The following is a 27891-nucleotide window of genomic DNA, read 5'->3' as shown; positions in this document are numbered from 1 at the left end:
TGTAACCAGGTAGGGGTGGAAAGCAAAAATCAACGTTATAAACCCCACCTCCAATACACATATTCACATATCCACATACTGTCCCTCCATTATGGAGTGCTTCCTCTTTCTTTAAAGTAGATATTTCCAATCCTCCTCACCCGATACTTCAATGCATCTTCCGTTCTTTTTTTCTTTCTTTTTTTTTTTTTACATTTTGTTGCAGTAGAACTCTTAGTTACAGCCTATGGGATCTAGTTGGCCACTGGACCACCAAGGAAGTCCCAGATTTTATGTTCTTATTTTTAGACCAATACTTCCCCTGCTTTTGGCCTGTCCTTTTAAAAAATTTCTGCAAGAATTTATAACTTGTCCGTATTCTCTTATATTTAAGGGCACTTCTCCACTGATGTTTTTCCAAAACCTGGTCAACACTCCTTACAAAGAGATGAATGACTCGAGGTATTCTGTCCAGCACCATTGGCTCACTGGCAGGACAGAGTGGGGGAAAAGAGGTTACAATATGTATCATTTTACACTTATAGTATAGAAGTATCGGAGAAGGCGATGGCACCCCACTCCAGTACTCTTGCCTGGAAAATCCCATGGACGGAGGAGCCTGGTGGGCTTCAGTCCATGGGGTCGCTAAGAGTCGGAGACAACTGAGCGACTTCACTTTCACTTTTCACTTTCATGCATTGGAGAAGGAAATGATAACCCACTCCAGTGTTCTTACCTGGAGAATCCCAGGGACGGGGGAGCCTGGTGGGCTGCCGTCTATGGGGTCACACAGAGTCGGACACGACTGAAGCGACTTAGCAGCAGCAGCAGCAGTAATATGAAAATGCTGTTGTTACTGTTGTTTAGTTGCTAAATTGTGTCTGACACTCTTGTGACCCATGGACTATAGCCTGCCCGCCTCCTCTGTTCATGGGATTTCCCAGACAAGAATACTGGAGTGGGTTGCCATAGCCTTCTCCAGGGTATCTTCCCAAACCAGGGATGGAACCAATGTCTCCTGCATTTTGGGTTGATTCTTTACCACTGAGCCAGCAGGGAAGCCCAGGAAAAATCAATGCTATATTAGCTACTGCTTACGTTATATGAAGAACTGTATTTGTAAAAAGTGTCTAAAACCACACTGTAGCGCCGCGATGTTGGAGCCTGTCTCTGCAGTGTGCACCCCTACTCTAGAGCACAGAATGTCCTCAACACAGCTGGAGACTACAGTGCACACTTGGTAAGTGGAAGAATGAGCATTATCATTATCATCCCTCCCAGAGGTAGGAGGCTACCTGGGATCAGAGTCAAACAGGAATGCTGCTTGACCCTTCCATCTGAACACTTGTCATTTGGGGTTTGTGTTGCAGTCTGTGACAAATGGAGAAAGAAAGAAGGAGGGCTATTTTGCGTTCGTGCTCAGGCGCTCAGTCATATCTGCTTCTATGTGACTCAGTGGACTGTAGTTCGCCAGGCTCCTCTGTCCATGGGATTCTCCAGGCAAGAATACTGGAGTGGGTTGCCATTTCCTCCTCACCGGGATCTTCCCAACCCAGGGATCACACCTTTGTCTCCAGTGTTTCCTGCATTGAGGACCCACTAAGCCATCAGGGAAGCGTCAGTACAGGTTCTTTGAAATACATCAACAAGCTAAATGACACACCCACCAGCACCATGACACTCCTGAGGCCAACCATCAAAGACCAAAAAGTGGGTGGGGGACCAACTCCTAGAAATCCCTACCCCCTTCCCCTGTAATAGTTGGAATAACCCTTCCACTCATTGGCCTATGAAATTACCTAGTCCCTAAAAACTAACCACACCTTACTTCCCATCCTCTAGCCTCCTGAGATGGCCCACACTCGGTGGAGTGCATTTCTCTCTAAATAAATCCACTTTTTGGCTTCCTTAGTGGGGCTAATATGGAGAATCCGCCTGTAATGCAGGAGACACAGGTTTCATCCCTGGGTCTGGAAGATCCCCTGGAGAAGGAAATGGCAACCCCCTCCAGTATTCTTGCTTGGAGAATCCCATGGACAGAGAAGCCTGGTGGGCTACAGTCCATGGGGTCGCAAAGAATTGGACATGACTAAGTGTACACATACCGACACCTATCCAAAAAAGAAAGAAAAGAAATCTGCCTCTTATAATTTCTACCTCTGGATCCTTATTCTGTGATCGGCATCAGACAAACCAAACCCATATTCTCTTCCAAGCAATATTCATTTGAATAATTGAATTTTCCCTGTTGTAGAATATACTACAGAATTGGTTGAGGTTCATAATGCTAACCGAAAGGAAAATTTGTCTCCAGTAATGATACTACAATGTGTGGAAGCTTTAGGGACTTGCACACCATCTCATGGTTTTGAACTGTGTGGGCAGATACAGAGTTGACAGATTAGTCAGGGATTTGTCAAGAGTATTAATTACAAACTTTGAAATCTTGGTCAGTGAAAGTTCATCATAGTGTACCTTGTGAATGTGATCAAAGTCTTTTCAGTACTGATTTGATGATGCTTAACCACAGTGTGTAAAGAATGAAGGTTTTCATTAGAAAATACTGATGTAATAAAGCAAGTTTTAAGGGAAGATGGATTGTTAGACTATTAAAACTCATATTCTTTCCCCACCTACTCCCCATCCCCCCTTGGGGAGCCCACTCTCATTGTCTCTGAACACCTGAAGTGGCATTTTGAACTATTGCAAAGAACTGTCATATTCACAGCGTTAGCGTAACTCAGCGATGACCGCCACCATGAGCGCAAAGGTGGGGTTGGTATAAGTGATATTTTAAAAACCATAAAAATAAACCATAAAAACCTGGGGGCTACCTGTAATTTAGTGAGCGAAAGAAATTTATGGCTGGATGAAAACTTGAAAAATGGAGGAGTAAATTGTGTAGCTAGTAAGTGGGAAAGGAAAGTAGTTCTTCTGCCCTGCCCTTGTCAAGGTTTAGGAAAACAATCTATTATGTTTAAGAGCTTTTTTTCTTTTTATTCCTGGCACCTAAACCATGGGAAATGAAATAAAAATACACTCAGTGCAGCTCCTTCAAAATCCCTGGCCTGTATTTCCCTTTCTCTTCTGCAGGAAAAGCTTATCTGTGCCTTCCAACTTTTGTCAGGACACAAGGGTGTCAGTGGGGTTCCTTTGTGTTATATTTCCTGCACAGCAGCGGGGGTGGGAGGTACGCAAAGGTACCAATGCCTGGCCTTGGTCCCCCAGCTCCGCTGTGCAGATGTTTCAGGAACTGTGGTCTCTGCCAGCCAGGGGTGGGAGGTGCTGGTCATTGTGGAATAGCGGGAAGTCTCCACTGGTTCACCTTTTTCTGATGCTCTTGCTCTTCAGTTGCCTCTGTGTGCCAGAGGGTGGCACCCCAGTCACTCCAGAGGTAGAGTGGAGGGAAAGGGAAAGAACCGGAGGAGAGATGGGGGAAGGGGAATGGAGGCTGGAAAGGGGGATTCTCTAGGTGTTGGTCTCCGGCCCCCAGCTAATTTGGAGCCCACACCCACGCCTTCGAGGAATAAGCTTGCTTCCGCCAGACTAAATGCCAACAGCTAGGAATTTCTAAGATGAAGAAGGCTTGTGACGGTGACCAACAGCCGCTACCCTCCTGGGTCCCAGGAAATCGGAAGGGAAACTAGCGTCAGCGACGGCTGGGTGCGCGGGCGCTTGCGGTGGGCGTAAAGCGGCCGGCGGAGTGAGCCAACATCTGACCCGTTCCCCTCTGTTGTCTTTTGCAGTTGCTCCACTTGTGCAACTCAGTGAAGGATGATGCCCTAAGGGTGATCTCTGCCTTTAACATCTCACACGCCTCCCTCCACGCACCGATCGCTGGAATCGCCAACCCGAAGGCCGCCTGGGTTTTGTACCCAGCACCACAGCATTCCCTGGCCGGGGAAAGAGCGCAGTCTCCGCGGCCCAAGCTGGGAGCCAAGCTGTAAGCGGGTGGGGCGGCCAGGGTGGTGGCCCGCCCGCAGCTGCCAGAATGCTTCTCAGACGCCTGGAGCTGGGGCCCGAGGCCGGCTGGCACGCGCTGCGCTGCGGCCCTCAGGGATTTCGGTCATGGAATGGGGTTCCGCTGAGGCTGGCCAGGCCACTAGGCTGTTGGGAGGCGGCAGCCGCATTACCGATCTGGAACGCGGCCTTTTATCCTCCCCAAGTAACCCCGACTCGCCGGGCCATGCCCTCTGCCGCCTAGGGCACTACACCGAGTGGGCTTTCCTTTGGGCGCGCTGCAGAGCCGGTTGCCATCCAAGGTCTCCCGCTGCTAGTGGTGATTCAGGTTCCCAGTGATTTGGGAAGACTGTGGTGCTGGAGTAAAAATAAACGTCTAAAAATGAAACGCCCGTAGGCAAAGGTTCAATTCAGCAAGTGACGCTTTCCCAGCCCCCACCCCGGGGGGGCGGGGTGCGCCCTGCGAGGAAACACACGAGCCGGGAGAGGGGAGTGTGAACCTGGAGTCTTGCTCTGGGCAAAGCATGAACCCGGGCGTGTCCCTCCAGGCTGGCAGCTTCCGGACCGACCGCCAGACGAAGCTCGGAAACATTTTTACCATATTAAAGTGTAATGTGTTCTTGAGAAGAGCACAGACAGAGATACAGTTTCGTCATGAAGTAAGGCGACGGGAAGGTTCCCGCAGCTTGCCGAGCACGGGGAGGTGAGCGAGGCGATCCACAGTAGTTAAGTTGGTTTCGGGACTTGGAGAGACACGCCTGTGGTTCCAGCGAGGGCCATAGATGTCGCCCGACTTCACTCTTGCTTTCAGTCTATGCCCTCCGTTTTCCCTCTCCACATCTCGCGGAGGAGGCAGAAGGGGACGCCGCTCTGCTTCTGACCACAGGACAGGAGCCAAGACCTCGCACCTACCCGCCCTCCCCTAGGCTGGGGCTCTGCGGGAGAGGGCGTGAAGCGCCGACGTCAGGCGCTTGGTCGAACCTCCTCAGCACAGTCTGGGTTGCGCGAACTGCCACCTCCGAGCCGACCGCCTGCTTGTGGCCCAAATAAGAGCATGTAGCCAGCTGCTTTCCCCGACTCCTTTTTTTTTTTTTTTTAAGTGTTCACAGGGTCACCAGAGCAGACGACGCGGGGGCGGCGGAGCTGCACAGAAGCAAAAAACAACCATCGGGGTTTCTTCTGTGTGGTTCTTTTCCGGTCCCTGTCTTCATCGTCCAACCCCACGGAGAGCGCGGAGCACTCGGGCGCGCAGCGGGTTTGGGGCTCCTCTCGGGCACAGAAGGTTGGTCTCTTTTCCCCGAGTGCCGCGATAGGAGGTTAAGGCGCAGAGTTTGCCTGCGGCCGCCACCTGTTAGCCACTGATGGCAGTTCCAAGCTGCGGACACCCGCGAGCGTCCTTTCCCTCCTGCAGCGAAATCCCGGGGTGGAGCCCGGCGCGCGTCCTCCAGCCCCTCGGCCTCCTTCACCTCGCTCAGGACTCGCGGGAGGATGCGCTGAGAAAACAAACCTGGGGCTGTGCTGTTAATGTTCCGCATTTGCTTATAAAACATAAAAACTGACCAAGGTGGCTAGACGGCGGGATCATTCCTCGCACTGAGGCACTCATCTGGGGTTCGGGTTAGGGAGGCCCCTAAATTGAGTCTGTAATCCATCTAGCCTGATCTCTCCCGCGGCGGGATGTTCCATCTCGTAACCGATTTGCCCTCCACTACTCCGGCTGCGGGCGTCTCAAAACTAGGGGAGCCCAGGGAAGGGCGGAGGTGGGGATGCAGGATGCGTATTGAAAGGGCCGTAGGCGTGCGGACCACGGCGTTCACAGACTTTGGTCTTCCGGGGAAGGAGTGGAGTTGGGGCTTCGAATTCTAAAGACAAGGGGACCGGGGACCCGCAGGGAGGAGGAGTAGGGGTATATTGCGCTCTCCCTGCTGCTCTCTACGAGCCCTCCGAGGCTCCCGGCGCTGCCTTCTCTGACCTTAACACGCCAGGGGACCATTCCTGGACGGTTCTCTGAGAGCCCAACCATTCTCGAGGACCCAACCAAGTGGAGGCACCATCCCATCTCCCATCTGGAGGCCACGACTCTTCCCAGTCCTTTTTTCTTAAAAGGATCTTTAAAGATTTTTTCATTTCCCTATTTCACCTGCTCAGCGTTCACTCCCAGTTTCGCAGCGGGGCTGCGGAAAAACGCATCCGGGGATCGCCCTGGGTCCTTTTCTCATCTCCCCATTACAGGCTTTACCTCTTACCAGGGGAGATTTGGCGCGGTAGAAAAGCTGGATGCAGCTTGGGGTGGCTTTAGAGAGGGCGCCTAAGAGTACCGCGTTAGGCTAGAGAGAGGAAGATGAGCAGTCGGCAGATGGGGGTCCAGCGCGGAGCCCCCTCATCTGGAAGGGAGGAGAACTAAAGAGACACCCCTCTCACCCTTGGACCTGCGCGTTCCCGAGGACCCACCCAGTCTCGGCGCCTGCCCCAGGACAGCTCAGAAGGGAAACTCCCGAGGCAGAGCCAAGGCTCAGGGGCGCCTCTTGAGGCTTTCCGCGGGCGGCAGAGGCCGGGCCTGGCTCAGAGTGTGCCCGGAGCGCCCCCTCTGTTCCACTCGCACGCCTTGGCCACCAGTGAATTGCGGAGGGTGTGGGGAGGAGAGAGTGCACTTTGGGATGGGGGATGGGGGCGCGCAGAGCAGTCCGTAGCCCAAGTCTCCCGGGTAAACACGCCCGGCAGGGGCAGGGCCGGCGGCGCGCGCAGCGGGGAAGTCGGCGGGGACGCCCCCTCCTTTACCTGTCCGAGCCTGCACGCGCGGGCGGCCGCGGCGCCGCGGGGGCGGGGCTTGCCAGCCCGCGCGCCGGGCGGGACTTAGCGGGGGCGGAGCCCACGGTGATTGGGCCCGGACCTGGGGCCGCCAGCCTGAGCTGGGCAGCAGAGCCGCGCAGGTTTCACTTCGCTCCGAGCAGCTGCCCGGTCTCGGTCCTGCGGGAGCGCTCTGTCCCACTTCGCCGTCGCCGCCGCGGTCCTCGGATTCTCGCAACCGCCCTGCGCACCCTGCCCTCTGCGGCCAGCACCGTTTCAGGCTGCGTGGGTTAGCCTCGCTCTCGCCGCCGCCGCCGCAGCCGGTGCCACCGCCTCGGTGCCGTTCCCCTGGCCCTCGCCCCCCAATGTCTGACCCTAATTCACGAACTGAGAAACGCAAGGTAAATACTTTCGAGTCCCGGGGAGCAGGCCGGGTACGGATGGAAGATTGCCGCGGGAGCCAGCACGGCGCCACCTCCAGCCCGCTTCCCGCGCACGTGCGGTTAGAGGCGCGCGTCCTCGTCCCGCGTGTTGTCGGGTGGGAGGCGGTCACCGGTGCGGGTCGAGTTCGTGCCGCAGGCAGGGGAGGGTCGTCCGCACTGAGGCTGCGAGCACTTAACGGCTCGGGCGGGGATGCGGGGCACCGGGATGGTGAAGCCTCCTCCCGGTCGACTGGGGGAGGCAGCGCGTGCGCCCCGCGCTGACTGGGGAGCTGGGGGCAGCCGCGCCGGACCAGGCTGACCGCCCGCCCGTGAAGTCTCGCCCGCCCGCCAGGTCCGACGGGTCCTGAGCAGCGGCCGCGAGATACCAGCCGGTTTCGCGTCTCGGCTTTTTTTGGGGACGCAGGCTCGTTGCGAAGGATTTATGGAACAGCGACGGTGATTAAACTGACGGGACTCGGCTTTTCTTTTTACTCATTCAGGCCGAAGTTTTGGGCTGCTGCTGCGTTCGTCCTCTCTCTGGGACGTTTTGGGGGTCCTGCCCCGTCTGCGAACGATGCCAGACGCAAGATCCACAGACAGCCAGAGACAAGAGGGCCTCCCCCGACCGCCGGGGCACGCGGTGGACAAGCCGCTGGCTGTAGGACCGGCCCGGTCCCGTGGGGCCCGATCCTCTTAGCGATTCGGGTGTGCTCACTCGCTGCTCGATCCACTCGCAGTCCTGGCTGGCTGGCTGGCTGTACCCTGCCCTCGGGGGCCTGTTACTCGGGGTTGGCGCAGGTAGTGGAATGCCCACTGGACCCCGGCGATGGGGGTGTGGATATGTTTCTTGTCGGTGGTCGCGGATGTGCGCGTCGGTGGCCATTTGGTGCGTGTCCCGTGGCGCATGGGGAGAAAGAGGGAGGAAGTCGGAGGAGGATGGGGGCTTCGGCTGGGGAGAGGGTGGCCTTTAGGGTGCCCACCCCAGCGGGCCTGCACTGGGGTCGGCGGCCGGGGCTGGAGTCTGGGGCCGGCTCTGCGGGTCCTGTTTTGTCTTCAGGTGACCGGCTCTTGAGGGCGGCGGGAGCTGCAGAGGCGGGCGCGGCGCCAGGACTGACGGAGGGGAGGGGCAGGTTTGGCTGGGCAGCCCCGGTCCCAGAGGCCCCGGAAACCTCCGCCGCCGCTCCCGCCGCAGTCAGGGCCCGAGCCGCGTTCGGCGGCGAGTTTGTCAACAATCGCCTCGCCTTCGGCGGCCTGTTGGCAGGCGCCGCCCCCGCCGCCGCCACCGATTGGCTGCGGCTCCGAGCGACCGCGCGAGGGCCAATTGGGAGCGCGGGCACCCGGCGCCGGCGGCGCGGGGAGGTCGGCGGTGCCGGCGGCGGCGGGCGCAGTGCGCGAGGGGAGGAGCGGGAGGAGGCGGAGGATGTTCCCGGCTGCTGCGGCCGGGGCAGCGCGGGCCACAGGCGAGGCGCGCGGAGCCCTCGGCTGCCCGGCGGAGCGCGGCGGCGGCGGGCGTACGGCGATTTGCAGGCTCTGCGCTGCCCGGGGAGCTCAGAGCGCGAGTCTCGGGCTTTGTTTCCCGCGCCGCCTTCGTGTGGACTGTCGGGGGTTCCAGGTCGGCGAAGGGCGCGGGCTGGGCGCCGCGGGGCCCGGGCTCGGACGCAACTCGGAAGGGAAGGGGCGGACGTGAATTTCGGCCTTATTGCCTTAGGAAGGGAGGGTTTCGGGGGTGCGGGAGCCGCGCGCCCTGATGCCGCTCAGCGTGCGGAGTTACTTGTGGATTTGGCTGGGGTCGCCAGGAGCCGGCTTGGGGGACCTTCCTCCCATTCGGAGGTGTGCACCCAACAGCGCGGGTGTACCTCGGAGAAGTTCTGTCGGGTTCGGTGTGGCGCGCTGCCCGCGCCCCCGCCCGCCCCTCACCGCGGGAGGAGGGGCGCGCGGACCAGGAGCGGGAGGGACTGCGGGCGGGCGGAGAGCCGGGGCCGAGCCGAGCCGCGCTGAGTTACAAACTCTATTGTGACGCACTTACTACGACTGACGGCCCTTGCCAAACCTTCCCCAGACTTGCTGTCCTCAGCACTTTCGGCAGAACAATGGGGCCGGAGTGGGGAACGCGGCCAGCCGCCTGCAATCGCTGCATCTGCGCCCGCTCCTGGGCTCCAGTGTTGTATCTGATCCGGGGAAATCAGAGCCCGCGGGGAGTTTCTGACTTATTCTAGTGGGCCCTGGGCAAAGAACACTTGTCAATAGATCTCAGACAAGCAGCCTCTTCTAAAACGTGTGTGTGTGTTACAGCACCGGTTCCAGGAGTAACTGACATTGTTGCTGTTTTGTTTGGTGGCAGGAAGTTTAGTCACTCTCCCCACTTCACCCCCCACCCCCAAAATGATACCTTTATTTTTAAGGTTATTTCTATTATTTTGGAAGGTCTTATGGAGAACTACTCTATTAGTAATGACTTTAACAATGTTAAAGTATTGGGTGTTAATTCTAAGAATTTGTCATGAAGAGGTGAAAGTTTGCCCATTTAGGTATTCGTTGTAATTGTTACTTTGCTTAAGATAACCCTAGTTTTAATTTTCCTTGCAGAAAAAAAGACCAAATGGCAAAGCAACCTTCCGATGTAAGTTCTGAGTGTGACAGAGACGGTGGACAATTGCAGCCTGCCGAGAGGCCTCCTCAGCTCAGACCAGGGGCCCCCACCTCTTTACAGACAGAGCGGCAAGGTAATCCTGAAGGAGAAGGGGACCGCTGCCCCCAAGGCAGCCCGCAGGGCCCGCTGGCCCCACCGGCCAGCCCCGGCCCTTTCGCTACCAGATCCCCGCTCTTCATCTTCGTGAGAAGATCCTCCTTGCTGTCTCGGTCCTCCAGCGGGTATTTCTCTTTTGACACAGACAGGAGCCCGGCACCCATGAGTTGTGACAAATCCACACAGACCCCAAGCCCTCCTTGCCAGGCCTTCAACCATTATCTCAGTGCAATGGGTAAGCAATACCGGGGAGGCGACTGTGCATGCGTGGGTGCATTTAGAGCAGCCCCCTGCTTAGACTCCTTTTACTGATTTGTTTCATGTTCTGTTGGGAATGGAGCACATGTCAAGTAAAACATCCAACCAACATTTTAAAAAGCATGTTGCTACGTTTTGTGGCAGCAGTGAGTTGATGTCCATGCATCAGCCTGTTGGGGAGTATGTATCGTGTATCATACCCCACGGTGCCTTCGTAAAGTGTCTTAGCGGCTGCATGCTTAAGACGCATCTTAAGATGTGCTCATTAATGACATTCCATTTGAAAGGGACTCCACAGTCAGTTACGGCAGATAGCGTGAGAACCTAACCCAAACTGTGGAGAAAGAGATGAGAAGCTCATCATTTTAAAAAATGATATTTTTATAAAGATGAACTAGTTCATATCTGCCTTCCCATCATAGAACCATGAAAACAGTTTGTTTTCTACTTAGATTTCTCTTTAGACTTCTTTTGTTTTCTAGGGGTTAGGGGTTTGGACGTAGTACTAACAAGATTAGATTGTGGAAGTTTATTTCAGGGGTTAAAGGCAGTCTAGAGTCTGAAGGAGGAGTGGCAAGCATGATGCCCAGAAAAGTCAGGCAGTCCCTTCGGTGAGGGCCCTGACAGAGGGAAGGAGCGCGTGCCAGCTGGAAGAGCATTTGCCCTTGTCCATTTGGGTGCCCTCAGGTGTAGCTGTGTGGCTGCGTGGTCTCTAGCTGGAGGTTTTCCTATGTGAAGGGGCTTCCCTGGTGGCTCAGATGGTCAAGAATCTGAAGGCAGTGCAGGAGACCCAGGTTTGATACCTGGGTGAGGAAGATCCCCTGGAGGTTTTCCTCCAGGCCAGATAGTGTGAGAATGGAGAGCTTGATGTCTGTAATCTGCTTATTAAACTGTGTAACTCATTTAGAACTTTGAAAGCACAGTACAAGCCACATAATAACATCTGTGGCCTTGATTTGACCAATTGAGCTTCCAGCATGTGATTTTGAGTATCTGCAGTTCTAGCCACCCTAGTCAGCGGGTACATGGGTTGGTTCAAATCACTGTTCTTCAGTAGTGGAAAAGGTTTAATAATCAGCGGGTACATGGGTTGGTTCAAATCACTGTTCTTCAGTAGTGGAAAAGGTTTAATAATCAGCGGGTACATGGGTTGGTTCAAATCACTGTTCTTCAGTAGTGGAAAAGGTTTAATAATCAGCGGGTACATGGGTTGGTTCAAATCATTGCTCTTCAGTAATAGAAAAGGTTCTTATCTTGATTAGGATTCACCAGAATCTCACTTACCATTTATCCAGATTAGCTCTTCTGTGTTGAGATATAAGTAAGTTGGCAGCAATAAGGATTAAGAAATCCAGCATAGGTTCTGTTTAAAGCATAGGTGACACCATGTCAAAAGCTAATTAAAATGAAATCCTCAGGGTAGACATGTGACTGCTGGACCGCAATGACAAATCTTAGTTTTGCAAATACCACAGAGCTCTGTCTATAAAATCTTCAGTAGGATGAGCCGTTCAGGTCTGTCCCCACGTTGCAAAATTAGAAAGAACCTCAGAAGTTGGGCACACCTGGGAAGTGACAGACACATGACAAAATCACCAGCAGCTGTATGTGTTTGCTGCTCACCTCCTGCTGAATGCTGAGTGGCTTTATTAGGACCCCTTCCTTAGGGAAAGGAGCTGGAAGTTTTACTATTATTCTAGTTATTGCTATTCCCGAGTTCATTTCAGCCTTAGAAGGTCTTGGTGTTCACATATGTTTTTCTGCCCTTGAAAATGCTCTTGACTGTAGGAGCATTTATAGGTACATAATGAGTTACTAAATGAGTTAATGTGGTTTTACAGTGTGCATGTTTAAATGAAAATGTGAAAAGTGTTAGTCGCTCAGTCATGTCTGACTCTTGGTGACCCCATGGATTGTAGCCCTGCCAGGCTCCTCTGTCCGTGGAGTTCTCCAGGCAAGAATATTGGAGTGAGAGCCTTTCCCTTCTCTAGGGGATCTTCCCGACCCAGGATAGTACCCAGGTTTCCTGCATTGTAGGCAGATCCTTTACCATCCAAGCCACCAGGGAAGCTTGTGGATGTTTAAAAACACCATGCTTTTTTTTTTTGAAGGATCCTTCGGAAGCTATTATAGTTTCCCCCTGCAGACCTTTGAATCAGTTTCTGCAGGTAGCTTAGTGCATGGAAATAGTTTCTCATTGCCTGGAATATTCCTCCTTCAACCAGGAATAGTGGGTGTGGTAGTTTTGTGTTTTTGTTTAAGTAGGGATGGGCATGAGTGCTTTTTCTGGTGATGTTTAGCAAGCTAATTATAAGGTAAGCACCGTTACTTGACATAACAGATGTACAGCTTTAGCAAGATCACAATCTAAATTATTAAGCGAAGTTATGGTTTTACCTGTGAAATATAAAATAATGGATCCTGAGGTGTAATTTTATAGTATTAACCGCATTCCCACAGGTTGGTGTGATAACTTAGAGGTTAATGCACAGGATTAAATGATAAGTTTGGAGGGGTTTGTCTGAGGATAATGCATCAAGTTTTCAGTATTAAGTTCTTGGGAGATTTATTGGGATTGGAGTGAATTACTGATGGGGGGAGGGGATTAAGATGTGAGTGTGTTAAAGAATAAAACTTGGATCTTTCGTAGTCCATAAGTTTTTTTCCTGGCTATTCTTAAAATACTTCAGTGCCTGGGGACCACTTCAGTGTGATGATTTGATCAACTTGTTCTCTGCATGGCCATGAGTAGCACTCCTTGCTCAGCCATACCCATTAAGATGTTCAATGAAGCTTCTGATAATTTGTCGCAAAGTACATTTTTCACAAAGAGGTCATTATGACTGCTTTCAACCAGCGGCAGCACAAATGGGAGGTTAGAAAGAGGTCCTTCCTTAGGGCTTCCTTTGGCCACAGAACAGCTTTCTGCTGAGTGATGGAGTGGAGAGCGTGTATGTTGTGATTTTGTCCTGAGAATGTAAAGTCTTGTCTAGGATATACAACAGATGTTTGAGCTATAAATGTCTTTCCATTGTCTTCTTCGTCCTCAATTTTTCTGAAGATATCTTCAAAAAATATTTGTAAGAGAGACAGTTTTTTCATTTTTACCAGATTTTATTCTCTTTACCCCCTGGGAGGATTGACCTTGGCAAATGCTATCTGAAATTAGTGAGCTGTGTATTCTCATCAGAATCACCAGCAGAGGTGTTGATTGGCAGGGTGCCTTTTCTGGAGAGTGTGCCATGGATGTGTTTGATTCAGATGTGCACTAAATTCTGTATAAGTTCGTATGCTTTGAAGATGAAGTCTAAGCAGTTGCAGATCAGAGCTCAGAAAGGCTGAGTATAGGTGAATGCTGGTTATTAACAGCTCCCATACTTTTTGTGGTAAATGTTATACTTGTTCCTGGCGCATTAGAATCCATTGGTGGGAGTTAATTGAGTCGTTCTTCAAGTCCATCCCTCAGCATCTTGTGCCTGCGATCCTTATAGCTGGTAACTGGCCCCTCTTTTAAACTATGAGCTCTCAGAGTGGGGTCATGACATCCCGAAGGTCCTGATGAGACCTGGAGAGGAGGAGGAGGTGCTTAGAGGATATTTAGAGTCATTCAAGCTTTGCCTTTCCAGAGAGCTGACCAGGGACAATTAAGGTTTCCCAAAAAGTCTTTGCAGGAAGATGACCTTGCCCACGCCTGTCAAAAAATAGGTTTTGTTATTTAGATCCAGCTCTCAGGTGTGTCATGCAGGAGTGATAGGTATGGTGGCGGGAGCACAGGCCCAGCGGGGAAGCCGCCTGGAGCATTGAGCTGTTGCCTTGGGACTAGTGCAGCCGAGAGGTCACTCAGTGTCCGCGAGCGCTGCAGTTTGTAGGATTAGCATCGAAGAAAGAAAGTAAAATGCCTCAGTCTTTTTTGTATGAATTGTAAGCTGAGATATTTTGAATATAGTGGGTTAAATTATATATTTTTTTTATCGTAATAAACACAAAACGTACCGTCGTCACTGTTCCTGAGAATACTCTGTAGTCACGTTGAGTGTCTTCACATTGCTGTGTAGCCAGTTCTTAGAGCTTTCTCGTCATACACAACTGAAATTTGGTAGCCGTTAAAGCACCTCCCTGTTTCTCTCTCCCACCCAGCTCTTGGCAGCCACCATTCTACCTTCTGTGTGATTTTTGATGACTCTAATTAGGTACCGCATGTGAGTGGAGAATCCCAGGGATGGTGGAGCCTGGTGGGCTGCCGTCTGTGGGGTCACACAGAGTCGGACACGACTGAAGTGCCTTAGCAGCAGCAGCCGCAGTGAGTGGAATCACACAGTCTTTGACTTTTTCTGACTGGCTTATCTCACTTAGCATAACGTCCTGAGGAGTCATCCACATTATAATCCGTGAAGCAGATTTCCTCCCTTTTTAAGGCTGCATCAGATTCCGTTGTATGTATAAACCACACTTTCTTTATCCATTCATTTGTTGGCGAACGTTGGGTTGCTTTCATCGCTTTGCTGTTGTGAATAATACTGCTGTGAACATGGATGTGCATATTTCTGTTTGAGATCTTACTTTCCATTCTTTCAGATACAGACCCAAAAGTGGGGTGGCTGGGTCCTGCAGTAGGTCTATTTTCAGTTTTTTAAGGAACATGCAGAAAACGAAGATCATGGCATCCGGTCCCATCACTTCATGGGAAATAGATGGGGAAACAGTGGAAACAGTGTCAGACTTTATTTGTTTGGGCTCCAAAATCACTGCAGATGGTGACTGCAGCCATGAAATTAAAAGACGCTTACTCCTTGGAAGAAAAGTTATGACCAACCTAGATGGCATATTCAAAAGAAGAGATATTACTTTGCCAACTAAGGTCTGTCTAGTCAAGGCTATGGTTTTTCCAGTGGTCATGTATGGATGTGAGAGTTGGACTGTGAAGAAGGCTGAGCGCCGAAGAATTGATGCTTTTGAACTGTGGTGTTGGAGAAGACTCTTGAGAGTCCCTTGGACTGCAAGGAGATCCAACCAGTCCATTCTGAAGGAGATCAACCCGGGGATTTCTTTGGAAGGAATGATACTAAAGCTGAAGCTCCAGTACTTTGGCCACCTCATGCGAAGAGTTGACTCATTGGAAAAGACTCTGCTGCTGGGAGGGATTGGGGGCAGGAGGAGAAGGGGATGACAGAGGATGAGATGGCTGGATGGCATCACTGACCCGATGGACTTGAGTCTGAGTGAACTCTGGGAGTTGGTGATGGACAGGGAGGCCTGGCGTGCTGCGATTCATGGGGTCGCAGAGTCGGACACGACTGAGGGACTGAACTGAACTGAACTGAACTGATAACTGTTTCCCACCGTGGCTGCACTGATTTACATTCCCACCATCAGTATTCCTTTTCTCTACATCCTCAACCAGCATTTGTTATCTTTTTTTGACAGTAGCCAGTTTAACAGGAGTCAGGTGATAACTCCTTGTGGTTTAGATTCTCAGCTCCCTAATGGTTAGTCACATTGAGCATCTTTTCGTATGTTTTTTGGGCATTAAGTATTTTTTGATATTAACCTTACCAGTTTCTTTTTACTTCTTTAAGTGGGACTACTAGAAAAAAGTCAGATTAGGTCTGTGGCTAGCATTCGGCTCTAACAGAATGGGTTGGCCTTGCAGAGGAGGGAGCTGGACACAGCTTGGTGCTTTAGCAGCCAGACCTGACTCTTCCTCTCAAAGCACCTCATTTCCATGGAACTTATTCCTTTGGTTTCTTTTGTTGACTTAGATGAGTGAAAGTAATCACCCTAATCTTGTAAGCATCTTAAACATCAGATGAGCTTTGTAAGATCTACTCTCCAGGTAAATGTAAATATCGGTTTTGTTTCACCTCTTTAAACTCTGTGATCCATGCAGGTTTTGAGAAGGTGGAGTGATTTGGTTCCTTGGGCACCATAAGTCTGCCCACAAATCCTGATGATAGTTTTCTTTGCTGAAGACTTGGTTCTGGCCTCCAAACCCCAACGTCTCTCGTTCAGACACCAAGAGAAACAGGTAGTTTGTATTACTGTGTCCTGTGTGGGGGCAGAAAGTGATGACAGAGAGTGAACAGCTTCTTCACTGGTTCCTAACAACTTAGTAAGTTACAGCTTTCTAGACATTTTTAAGTTACATCTATTAAAAAAACCAGAATCTTTGAGGTAAAAATAGATTGACGTGCAGTTGGAAGAGATAACAGAGGTCCTAGGTGTCCTTTACCAGTTTACCACGGTGGCAGCATCTTGTTTAAATAGCACAGTGACTTCCCCGGCGGCTCAGACGGTAGAGAATCTGCCTGCAATGCAGAAGACGTGGGTTCGATCCTTTGGTTGGGAAGATCCCCTGGAGAAGGAAATGGCAACCCACTTAATTATTCTTGCCTGGGGAATTCCATGGACAGAGGAGTCTGGCGGGCTACAGTCCATGGGTCGCAAAGAGTCAGACACGGCTGAGTGACTAACAACCACAACATCATAGCCAGTAGGGGACATTTTAGAACCCCACTGCCTTTTGTAAATTTCAGCAGCTTCACGTGGACTCCATTTGTGTGCGTGGGAGTATGTTCTGTGCCATTTTATCAGATGTGTAGGTTTGAGTGACCCCCCCCAGGACGGTCTGGATCCAGAAGAATTCCATCCCTCGGTTTCTCTTGCACGTTTTTATAGTCACAGCCACCTTCCTTCTGCTCCCTAACCCCCAACAGCCATGAATCTGAGTGGCATGTCTGCACTTCTGTCCTTTTAAGTATGCTATCAAAATGTCATACCGTAAGTGGCTCTTGGAACTTGGCTCTTTTCACTCAGCATGAAACCACTGAGGTCCACCCAGGACGCTGTGTGTATTGCACATGCCTCCGTTTCCCTGTTGGCCTGTTGAGGGACATTGGCTATTGGCAGGCCTTGGCAGAGACCTGGCATAGCTGGAACTTGGGGCATTTGCCAGCTCGCCCTGGACATCAAACTGTGCCCTCTGGTATGTCTTTGGGCAGCTTTCATTTGAAGGCCACGGGCACCGGCCTTCATTTTTAAGCCACTGCCTCGCTGCCAGCCTGGCCACTACCTGACGCGTGCATGGTGACAGCTCACTGGAGCGCTGCTGCTGTTGCTGCTGCTGCTGCTGCTGCTGCTGCTGAGTCGCTCAGGGTGCCCGACTCCGTGTGACCCCACAGACGGCAGCCCACCAGGCTCCCCCATCCCTGGGATTCTCCAGGCAGGAACACGGGTGCTGGTGGCATGCAATGGTTTTTTGCGTCTGTTTGTCCGCCCTTCTATGAGATGGCTGTTCGCCACAACAGAACTGTTCCTGTACAGGTTTGTGTGTGAACGTGAGTCTTCATTTCTGTGGGGTCAGTGTCCAGAAATGCAATTGCTGGGTCAGATGGTAGTTTAGCTTTTTTTAAGAAACTGCCAAACAGTTTCCCTGAGTGTGCAATTTTCCAAAATTGTTTTAGTCTCGGTCCTGGTTATAACTTACAGAAGACTATAAACTAACAATATCAGGGATGAAATGGGCTACCACAACAGAGTGTGCATCCAAATACTTGTATTTTCTTGTTTTTCAGTCTTTCTGGATTTTTTAGTCTTTCTAGTGTGTCTGTTTTGATTTTTTTAAACCAGCCTTTGGTTTCATTTACTTTGCTCTGTTATTTTCCTGTCTTCAATTCTGTTTTATCGTTCTGCTGTTTACTTTGTGTCTGGTTTGTTTTTTCTAATTTCTTGAGGGTAGGAGTTTAGAGTAGTGGTCCCTTTCCTCTTTTCTACTGTAAGCATTTAGGGTCATAAATTTCTCTTCTTGCCTGCTTTAACTGTATCCCACATGTTTTGATATATTCTGTTGACTTCTGTGTTATTTCCTTTGAGCCTCTGACCCTAGACTATTTAGACATGTTTTTTCATTTCCCAGTACTCGAAGATTGTCTTGTCTTTCTCCTGTTTTCTTGTGTGATTCCACTGTGGTCAGAGAACACACTCTGAATGAATCCAGTTCTTTTAAATTTGTTGGGGTTTGCTTTGTGGGTCAAGACATGGTCTGTTAGGGGAATGGCCCATGAGTGCCTGCGGGCTGGGGCGTTCGTCTCCTGCTGCTGTGGGATGCTGTGTCCGTCTGCGTGTGTCCATTCGATCTCACCAGCTGCTTGTGGCGTTGGCTCCTCTGTGTCTTTCCTGAGTTTCTGTCTAGTTGTCTTGTCAGTTGCTCAGAGTACAGTGTTGAAGTCCCCGACTGTAGTAGTGGATTTGTCTGTTTCTCCTTTCGTATCTGTCAGACTTTCTTCCATATACTGCAGGGCACTGTTAGGTGTGAGCACAGTTTGAATTATGTCTTCCTGTTAGAGTGACCCTTCTATCATTGCTGTGACGTCTACTTTATCAGATATTAATGTAGCCACTCCTGCTTTTTGTGAAAGATGTTAGCAGTGTTTGTATTTGCAGTACGGGTGTTTTTTGTACACAGTGCATCTTTAGACGATCCTGTTTTTTCTCCCGCATTCAGCCTGTCTTCTCAGCTGTGTGCTAAGACCGCTTGCGTTTAGGGTGGCTGCTGATGTGTTAGAGCTTGAGTCTGCCAGCTCACCGTCTTTCTGTTTCCTCCGTTTTTTGTGTTGCTTTTTTCCAGTGTTACTAAGAATTATTTGAGCACTTTTTACGACTCCATCTTGTTTTTTTCTCCTTTTTTGGTAGTCTTTTTACACATAACTGCCCTGCGCACTCAGTCGCTTAAGTCGCGTCTGACTCTTTGTGACCCCATGGACTGTAGCCCACCAGGCTCCTCTGTCCATGGGGCTTTTTTAGGCAAGAATACCGGAGTCAGTTGCTGTTTCCTCCTTCAGGGGATCTTCCTGAGGCAGAAGTCGAACCCCAGCGTCCTGCACTGCAGGTGCCTCTTAACTGCTGAGCCACTGGGGAGGCCGTCACATTTGCTCTGGGGTTACACTGTACATGTGTAACTTGTAACTACCATCTGCAACTCTCAGTGGCACCACTGTTACACGGCTTCAGCTCAGCATAGGTACCTTACTTCTTCCTTTTAGGTCCCTTTATCCTGCCCTGTTTTTTATTTTATTTTATTATTTCTTTAAATTTTTTCAGTTTATTTCTGGGTTTTAGTTGCAGCATGTGGGACTTTTTGTTGAGGTGCACAGGCTTCTCTAGTTGTGATACACAAGCTCCAGATCACACGGGGTCCATAGTTGTGGTATGTGGGCTTAATTGCCCCACAGCATATGAGATCTCAGTTCCCTGACTAGGGATCGAACCCATGTTTCCTGCATTGGAAAGCAGATTGATAACCACTGGACCACCAGGGAAGTCTTCTGCCCTGATTTTTAAATGTCTTAAAATATTTCTTCCATATACACCGAGTACTATGTCAGATGACACTAGTATTATTATTATTATTGCTTTGACCATCAAATTTAACTTAAACGCCTGAAAAGTTGGCTAGTTTATTAGATGTACCTCCATTTTTTTCCCTTCCTACTGTTCTTTCGTTTCTGAAGTCCCAAGAGCGTCATCATCTCCTTCCTATTTAGAGGACTCCTTTTATCATTCTTCAGTGACAGGCCTGCTAGCAACAATCATTAGTTCTCTTTCGTCTGAGAATCTATTTCCCCTCCACTCCAGAGGATATCTTCACTGGATATAGAATTTGTGGTTGATAGCTGTTGGTTTTTTGTTTTTTTTTTAGTGCTTGAAAAACATGTCATTTCCTCCTGACCTTCATGGTTGTAGGTGAGAAATCCTTTGTCACTCAAGTTGTTTTCCTATAAGTGATATGTCGTTTCTGTCTGGCTGCTTCTGGGGGTTTTCCTTGTGTTTAGCTTCTAGAAATTTAATGTGGCTTGGATTTTTTAGGTTTATCTCTTTTGAGATTCACTCAGCTTCTTAAATCTGTGATTTCATGTTTTGTGCCAAGTTTGGGGAGTTTCTAGCCGTTACATTCTTGGATACTTTCCCAGTCCCTTCCTGCCTCTTGTGGGACCCCTGTAGGAGAGTATTAGTGTTGTGTTGGGGTCTCACAGGTCCCTGAGATGGCTGTTCATTTTTCATCACGCGCCCTCTCTCTTCTGATGAAATTCTGTTGATCAGGTTCATGTCAGCCAACTCTCCTCTGTCACTTCCACTCTTATTGTTGGTCCTATCCAGTGCTTTTTTACTCTAAATGTATTTTTCAGTCCTAAGATTTTGCCTGCTCCTGCCCGGGTTGGGGAGTGGACGTTCAGATCTCTTCGGATCCCTTCCCAGCGCAGCAGGGCACTGACTATGCGGCTTCACGGAGCCCCACTGGGGGCGGATGCTCCCTCGGCCCTGCCCTGCCGATGCCAGGAGGGGAAAAGGTGGAGGACTGACTTGCAGGCCTTGTTTCCGCAGGGTGGGGGGGGCAAGGCTCAGCTCCTCTCTGCTCCCTCTTGACACCAGTGGAGGCTGGAGGGGGGCGAACGCCAGCCCTGCCTCCCACTCCTGGTTCCCCCTTCCTGCTGGGTGGCTGTGGAGACCTGGTGACCCACCGGGTCCTGCTGACTCTTAAGGCTGGGATGGGGGGGCCAGTGGGTTTCCTGCTGCCTCCTTCAGTCTTGCCGCTGCCAGGGGCTGGGCAGGTTCAGCTTCCCGCTAGCCCTCCCCCTGCCACAGGTAAGGGTGACTCACTCTGACTTGTTCTGTCTCATTGCTCATCAGCGTTAGGTGGAGGTGGGGGCTGGGCCCACGGACAGTATGCATGCATGTGTGTGTGTGTGTGTGTGTGCTCACACGCACATGGGTAGTGGCGACTCACCCAGCCTGTTACTGTGTGTGTGTGTGTGTGTGCGCTCACACGCACATGGGTAGTGGCGACTCACCCAGGCTGTTACTGTGTGTGTGCGTGCGTGTGTGTTTGTGTGTGTGTGTGTGCACTCACACGCACATGGGTAGTGACGACTCACCCAGCCTGTTACTGTGTATGTGTGTGCGTGCGCCTGTGTGTGTGTGCACTCACACGCACATGGGTAGTGGCGACTCACCCAGCCTGTTACTGTGTGTGTGTGTGTGCGTGTGCGTGTGCGTGCGCTCACGCACATGGGTAGTGGCTACTCCTCCAGCCTATTACTGTGTATGTGTGTGCGTGCACGCGTGTGTGTGCGCGCACGTGTGTGTGTGCTCACACGCACGTGGGTAGTGGCGACTCCCCCAGCCTGTTCCTGCTTCCATGCTGCTTGGTCAGGGTGGTGGGTCAGCGAACTCCAGGAGCCAGTGGAGGACAGAGTAGCCTGGCAGGCTGCAGTCCACGGGGTCACAAAGGGTGGGACACGACTTAGCGACTGAACAACAGCAGGGTCAGCTCTCCATGCGGCCCCCAGGGTGGGACCGCAGTACCTTCTGTTTCCTCTGCGCATCACCTGGAAGGCCAGCTCCGCACCTGACCTGCCGCACCAGCTGGCTGGTTGCAGAGCAGGGGGCACTCCTGCTGGGTGGGGGATGGGTGGCGCGCAGTGCTCCGCTGCAGTCGGGTGGGTGTGGCTAAGAGACTTTGCTCTGGGGGAGCCCCATCCCCCAGTCCTTAGGCTCAGGCAGACAGGCCCTCCTTGCTGTGCTTTTCCTCGGCCTGTTGGAGATTGCATTGCAGGCGTCTGCAGTGCTGCAGCTGGGGGTATGGAGGGTAATCAGAGGATCCAGGAGAGTCACCCCCACGTCATTCCTCAAACCCCACGGTCCCCAGGGAGCCCACTCTCATTTCCCGCTCAGTCCTCTGTGCTTGTTTTACTTATTTTGTTAATTTTATTTGTGTGTTTCTTTCTGGCTGTGATGAGTCTTCACAGCTGCACAGGCCTTTTCTCTAGTTGCGGCGAGCTGAGGCTGCTCTTGGTTGCAGTGTGTGGGTTGCTTGTTGCTTTGGTTTTGCTTATTGCAGAGAACAGGCTCTAGGGTGAGAGGGCTTCGGTAGTTGCGACTGATGCCCGGGCTCTAGAGCACAGGCCCGTTAGTTGTGGCGCGTGGGCTTAGTTGCTGCACCGCGTGTGGCCTCTTCTCAGACCAGGGGTCAAACTGATGTCCCTTGCATCGGCAGGTGGATTCTTTACTACTGAGCCTCCAGGGAAGACCTTGTGCTTGCCTGTTAAAATCCAGGGTTTTTAGTTGTGAGAAAGGAGGACCTTGGAGAACAGGGAGACCCCACCTTCGTGAAACTAGAAACCTTTATTTTCTTTTCACCAAGTGCTCACAACTGATGTTGACTGGCTCTGGTTGCAAAGTACTGGGCTGGCTAAAAAGTTCATTCAGGTTTTTCTGTAACATCTTAATGGAAAAACCCAAACTTATTTTTTGGCCAACCCAGTACTACTACATATGAGAAATCATGTCTTTCTCCCTTTATTTTTACTCTATATGAGATGATAGGCTTTTTGTGTCGGAAGAGATTGAACAGTAATCCTTGACATGTTTTTCAGATACTAACTGCAGCGTTCAGTCTTGTAATCCTCTGGTAGTGTACCCTCAGTGGGTACCCAGCAGGCCCCCCTCATATGCACTGCCTGAAAATGTATGGGTAACTCAAGTTTGGCAGCGCGTGCTGCAGAGGAACTTCTCATTAAGGAAAATGGTAAGTCCTGTAGTTCTTGGAATGACTGGACTCTACTGTAAAGCAGGAAGAAGATCGATCATCCATTGATTTGTCTTAGCTAATATTTAGGACCTTGGCGGTGTTAGATTTCTAGATCTGCATACGCACATAATTGCCAGTTGAATGCCAGACCATCTGACACAGTGTTTCCTGACCTAGTTTTCAAACCAGTGATTCAGAGCACTTGTCCGGTGCCCGAGTGTCCACACACTCCTGGTCTGTGGTCGCCCCCCCCGTTCTGGGCAGGACTCCCCATGGACCCCCACTGCCCACACCAGAGTCCAGCGGTGTTTGCTTTTCCTTCGTTGGGTCAGCCTCAGCCTCGACATGCTCCTCCCGAGACGGACTCCCAGCCGCTTTCACCCTGCCGTCACTGTCCTCTGGTCGTTCACGTCAGTGGCCAGGACCTGGGCCAGGGCACGTGGCCTTAGGCTGCTTTGCTGGTCTGTGGAGTTCTTGTGGACACAAAGCAAATGTCTGTCCTTAGAGACTTGTGCTGTGCTGTGTCGGGCACTGGGCTGTGAGCCCTGTGTCACCCACCTGCCTGCAGACCCTGCTCGGTGGGCACAGAAGAGGGCCTGACAGTCCTTAATTTCACAGGAAATGCTGGCGGAAGCGTATGTGCAGAGCATTCATCACAGCGTTTTTTACACCAACCGGAAAACCATGGCAGTACTCATGGTATAGGAAAACCTCTACGTTACTACACATCCCTGGGCTGTGATTGTGAAGCTGTCTTCGTAAAGATGTTAAAAAGGATAATCACATGGAAAATGCTCCTGGCGTAATGTTAAGCTTTACAGAGTTACAGAGTTCTTGATGACACCCTAGTGTTACTGTCAGTTTGTGCTGCTGTAACTAAGACACCGTAGATTGGGTGCCTTTGATAATAAACATTTGTCTGAAGTTCTGGAAGCTGGAAGTCTGAGATCCAGGTGTTGGCATGGTCAGGCTCCGATGACCCTCTTCCAGGCTCATAGGTGGCTCATGTGTCACGAGGTGGGAAGACAGGAAGCTGACTCCTTGACCCCTTCTTCTAAGGGCACTAACTGTACTCACGAAAATCCCGCCCTCATGACCTGATAACCCTGTATAGGCCCCACCTCCATGTACATCACACTGGAGGTGAATTTTATGGGCGACATGAACATGTACCCCATAGCACGTAATTTTGTGTTCAAACAGTTTACAAGAATAACAAAAAGATTAGAAGAAAAACACATGAAAATGTTAATAGTGAAAATTTTTGTATTCAACTCACAGGTGGTCTTAACCTTCTTACCTTTTTTTTTTTTCTTTTTTTGGTATTTGGAAAACCATCATGAGTAGCATTTATAATATAATTGATGCATAATGTATATATTTAAAATTTGAGGGGGGATTTCCCTGGCAACCCAGTAGTTAAGACTTTGCCTTCCAATGTGGGGGTCGGGGAAGGGTGGGGTGTGGGTTTGATAAGATCCCACATGCCTCAGGGCAAAAAAAACAGCATAAAACAGAAGTAATATTATAACAGATTCATTAAAGACTTTTAAAATGGCTCACATCAAAAAAAAATCTTAAAAAGATTATTTTTAATTTTAAATTAAAAAAGACTTAAATCTTTTAACCTTCACTTTTGGCATTTTGACCAGCAGCTTGTCACTATAGCGTGTGTAATTCAGCGTTAACTTGTATGGCTTAGTATTAACAGCCACATCCGTTATGTTGATAAACATTTCATCCAGGTGAGATAAAGCTTTTGGCTCATCACAAGTACTCCAGGTGGACGTTCGCCTCCTAGTGTTCTCTTTGGGGGTCTCCCTTTTATTTTAGCAAAGTGAGTGTGTGTTGCTTCAGTGGTGTCCGACTCCATGCGACCCCATGGACTCTAGCCCACCAGGCTCCTCTGTCCGCGGGATTCTCCAGGCAAGAATACTTGACTCGATTGCCATGCCCTTCACCAGGGGAGCTTCCCAACCCAGCGGTCAAACCTAGGTGTCGGATTCTTTACCTCTGGTGCCACCTGAGTCATGGTGTAAGAGCTCCGGCTGGCAGGGTGAGCGTTGATTGGGCACCTGTAGAACTGCCTTCCTGTCTCAGGGCTGCACATGGGTCTGGAGTGGGGTCTGGGTGGTGCCCAGCTGTTCTCAGCCCCACGAGTAACCTGGGCAGATCTGTTTGTCTCTTAGAGCTTCGATTTCCTCATCCATCAGATGGAGACAGAAGTGCTCACATCCCAAGAGTTGAGGGCTTTTGTATAAGCTCCTGGGCAGAGAGCAGCTGGCAGGGACTTGGTCACAGTTTTCCTTGCTCAGGGACTGTGGAGGCTCCGGCAGGACCCTGAGCGTGACAGAATGAAACATTCCTTCCTGCTTTCCATGGGAAGGAGCTGTCATTTTAGGACTTTAGGAAACCCACAAGGAAGTCATTTCATCTGGAAATGAGCTGTAATTCTAACCCTGCCAGGCCCCAGAACAAACAAGCAAAAAAGGAAAGAAAATCTTTTCTAGGAAGTGGCCTGGGAGGGCAAGGGAGGTCCAAATCACCCTTGACCTGCCCGTGAACCTGCACATCACCCTGAGAAGAACCTTGGCAGATATTTGGACCATGGAGAAACATCTGGAAACCCCTACTGCACCGGCTCTGTTGGAACCAGGTCTGTGTCAGGGACACCTGAGAAGGATGGCCTGTTGACTTAGGCAGAAACTTGACTGTAGCTCAAGACTTGTATTTGGAGAAAGAAAGATCTGGACACTTAAGACAGGCTTGAACTGCTTTTTCCTGCAGTTAGAAGTTATTGCAACTTTTTTCAAAATAAGAGGTATTTTGCTCACTGTTTTAACGTTAGCAGTAGTCATTGGCTGAACAGAATTGTGGTGCTATTGATAGAGAACCTGCCTGCCAGCGCAGGAGATGTGAGACACTTGGGTTCCTTCCCAGGTTCAGGAAGCCTATCTGTGAAAGTCATTACCTGCCAAGGGACAGAGAGCAACAGGGCTAATACACGTGTGCCCAGGCACAAACACACATGCACACACATGATCGTTAGTGTGTTGTGGGCAGTTCATGGCAATGGAGGAAATGAAATATGCTTACTGGAGAGAGAATCCAGCCACTGGCCTGCTTATCTCAGGAGAGATGAAGCCTGTGGTGGGTGCCCCCTGGTCTGTACAAGGGGCTCACCAGCTGGTCCCAGTGGTAAAGAATACATCTGCCAGTGCAGGAGACGTAAGAGACATGGGTTCAATCCCTGGGTCAGGAATATCTCCTGGAGTAGGAAATAGCAACCCACTGTGGTGTTTTTGCCTAGAGAATCCCGTGGACAGAGGAGCCTGGCGGGCTACAGTCCATGGGGCCCCACAGAGTCAGACACAACTGAAGTGACTCAGTGCACACACATGAATAGAATTGAGAATTTTAAAACAGCTTTTTTTTCCCTTTTCCCTGTGCAAATTCTGCTTCTTGGCCATTGTTAAATTTTGGTTTTTACTTCTGAGTGAATGAGTCATGAACCCTTGAGAACTTTTTTGTACACGCTGTGAGCTGACCGGTTCCTGGGAGGACAGACAGGTTGAAGCCCAGTGTGTAAGAGGCTAGGCCTTCGTGGTTTCAAGTATTTGCTTAGAGTGAGTCGGTATCCCCGGTGTCCTATGGTAACCCCACATTCACTTTGCATTTCCTCTGTTTGCAACCCTGGATCAGATCCCAGTGGTTCACGAGGGTTTGAACAGTGGTGAGCCGACCGGCTCCTAAGAAGGGCTGCCTGGCCACGCGTGCCCGCAGGCTGATGGGGGAGGGCTGCCTGCGGCCCTGTCTTGTCCTGGGCCCAGAGCCGTGAGCCTGGCGCTCTGCACAGGACGCAGTGCTCCCTTTAGTTTGGGCTTTGAGGTCTTTAGGCGTGAAAATGGTTTTGGAGCTAAAATTTCTTAAAAAAAAAAAAAAAAAAAAGAACCGTTTCAGTCCAAGAGGGTGTATGGTAAAAATACTGGTTCGACATGATGCTGCTCAGCTGAGTTGCTCTGGGGACTTTTTTCCCCAAAAATGAGTCCCGTTCCTAGACCAGAGCATGCGTCCCACTCCAGTTCCTAAAACATTTGGATGTAAGCGATTTATCAGTTCAGTGAGTGACCTGCGACTTTTCACAGCAACTTGCTTGTGTGGTAGGGACCTGTTTCTCTCTTGCAGATGTGTGTCTTGGAGGGGTGGGGGGCGGTGTATGGGATGAGCCACACTTGACAGCCTTAGTTTAGGTGAGTTTTCTGTGGAATAAGTGCTGGGGGAGAGACTAAAGGGTTCTTGTTTATTGTCTGGTTTTTCCTCCTTTGAGAAATTTCTTAATGCAGGGTAGTCTGGAGTTGAATTCTGGATCTATGCTATCTTAGTAAATGTTTGAATTTAGACCTCTGGGGATGTGTAGTTGCTCATTTGTGTCTGACTCCTTGTTGACCCCGTGGACTGTAGTCCACCAAGCTCCTCTGTCCATGGAATTCTTCAGGCAAAAATGCTAGAGTGGGTAGCCATGTCCTCCTCCAGGGGATCTTCCTGATCTAGGAATCGAACCTGACACTTCGACATTGCAGGCAGATTCTTTACTGTTGAGCCACCAGGGGAGCCTGCAGTGAGTATAAATTCTGCTAAACTGGTCAAGACAACTTGCCAGCCTAAGGAACTGTGGTGGTAAGGAGCACAAGCTCATATGCTTGTCAGTTTAAAAAGAGTTTGCTGATATTTAAAGCGTGGATGAGTGTCTGAGATTCCCTGTCTCCTGTCATGTGGATTCTGTCCCTGGAAGCCTTGGAAGCTTAGAACTGGGCTCCTTCTGTAAGGGAAGCCTGACGCACACACCAGCCATGCTCCGTGCTCTCTCAGGTCCTTCTTTCTAATAGTTGGTAGGAAGGAAGCGTTGTAGTGGACACTTCCGGCAAGTGACCCAGGCCAGTCATGACCCTTCTCTGATGTTGTGCAGCCCCCGGGGCAGGTCTCTCCAGCTGGCTGGGGACCTGTGTCCTCCTGAAACGGGAGGGTGTCGCAGCCAGTCTGCAGTGGTCAGAGGGGCACTGTAGGGAGTTGGTTGGTGGAGGCTACACTGAACTGGAGTGACCCTGTTTAATCGGTGTTGCGCATTGGGTTTCTAAGCTCATGCTAAGTCACTTCAG

General features: G+C 50.6%; 2 protein-coding genes across 7 annotated transcripts in view; both read left to right on the top strand.

The window, feature by feature from the left end:
• Window positions 1-3926, top strand: part of ACOXL (acyl-CoA oxidase like) — a 356241-nt gene extending 352315 nt beyond the window's left edge. The window contains exon 19 of the mRNA XM_052647950.1: window positions 3726-3926. Coding sequence (XP_052503910.1) covers window positions 3726-3926 — 201 coding nt within the window. The remainder of the gene's footprint in view (window positions 1-3725) is intronic.
• Window positions 3927-5117: 1191 nt separating this feature from the next.
• The window catches only part of BCL2L11 (BCL2 like 11), a 79949-nt gene continuing 57175 nt past the window's right edge, over window positions 5118-27891 (top strand). For 3 of the 6 annotated variants that reach the window (XR_008200109.1, XM_052647947.1, XM_052647944.1), the window contains exons 1-2: window positions 6892-7127; window positions 9735-10129. Coding sequence is in view for 5 of the 6 variants with exons in the window: in XM_052647947.1 (XP_052503907.1) it covers window positions 9748-10129 (382 nt within the window). In the remaining variant the exon portion in view is untranslated. Of the gene's footprint in view, window positions 5222-6891; window positions 7128-8662; window positions 8761-9734; window positions 10130-27891 lie in introns of those variants that run through there. The other 3 variants (XM_052647948.1, XM_052647946.1, XM_052647945.1) reach the window with 3 other exon arrangements.

Source organism: Budorcas taxicolor, chromosome 11 (genome assembly GCF_023091745.1).
Source record: "Budorcas taxicolor isolate Tak-1 chromosome 11, Takin1.1, whole genome shotgun sequence".
NCBI classification, from domain to species: domain Eukaryota; kingdom Metazoa; phylum Chordata; class Mammalia; order Artiodactyla; family Bovidae; genus Budorcas; species Budorcas taxicolor.
This window is presented reverse-complemented; position numbering and strand designations above follow the sequence as displayed.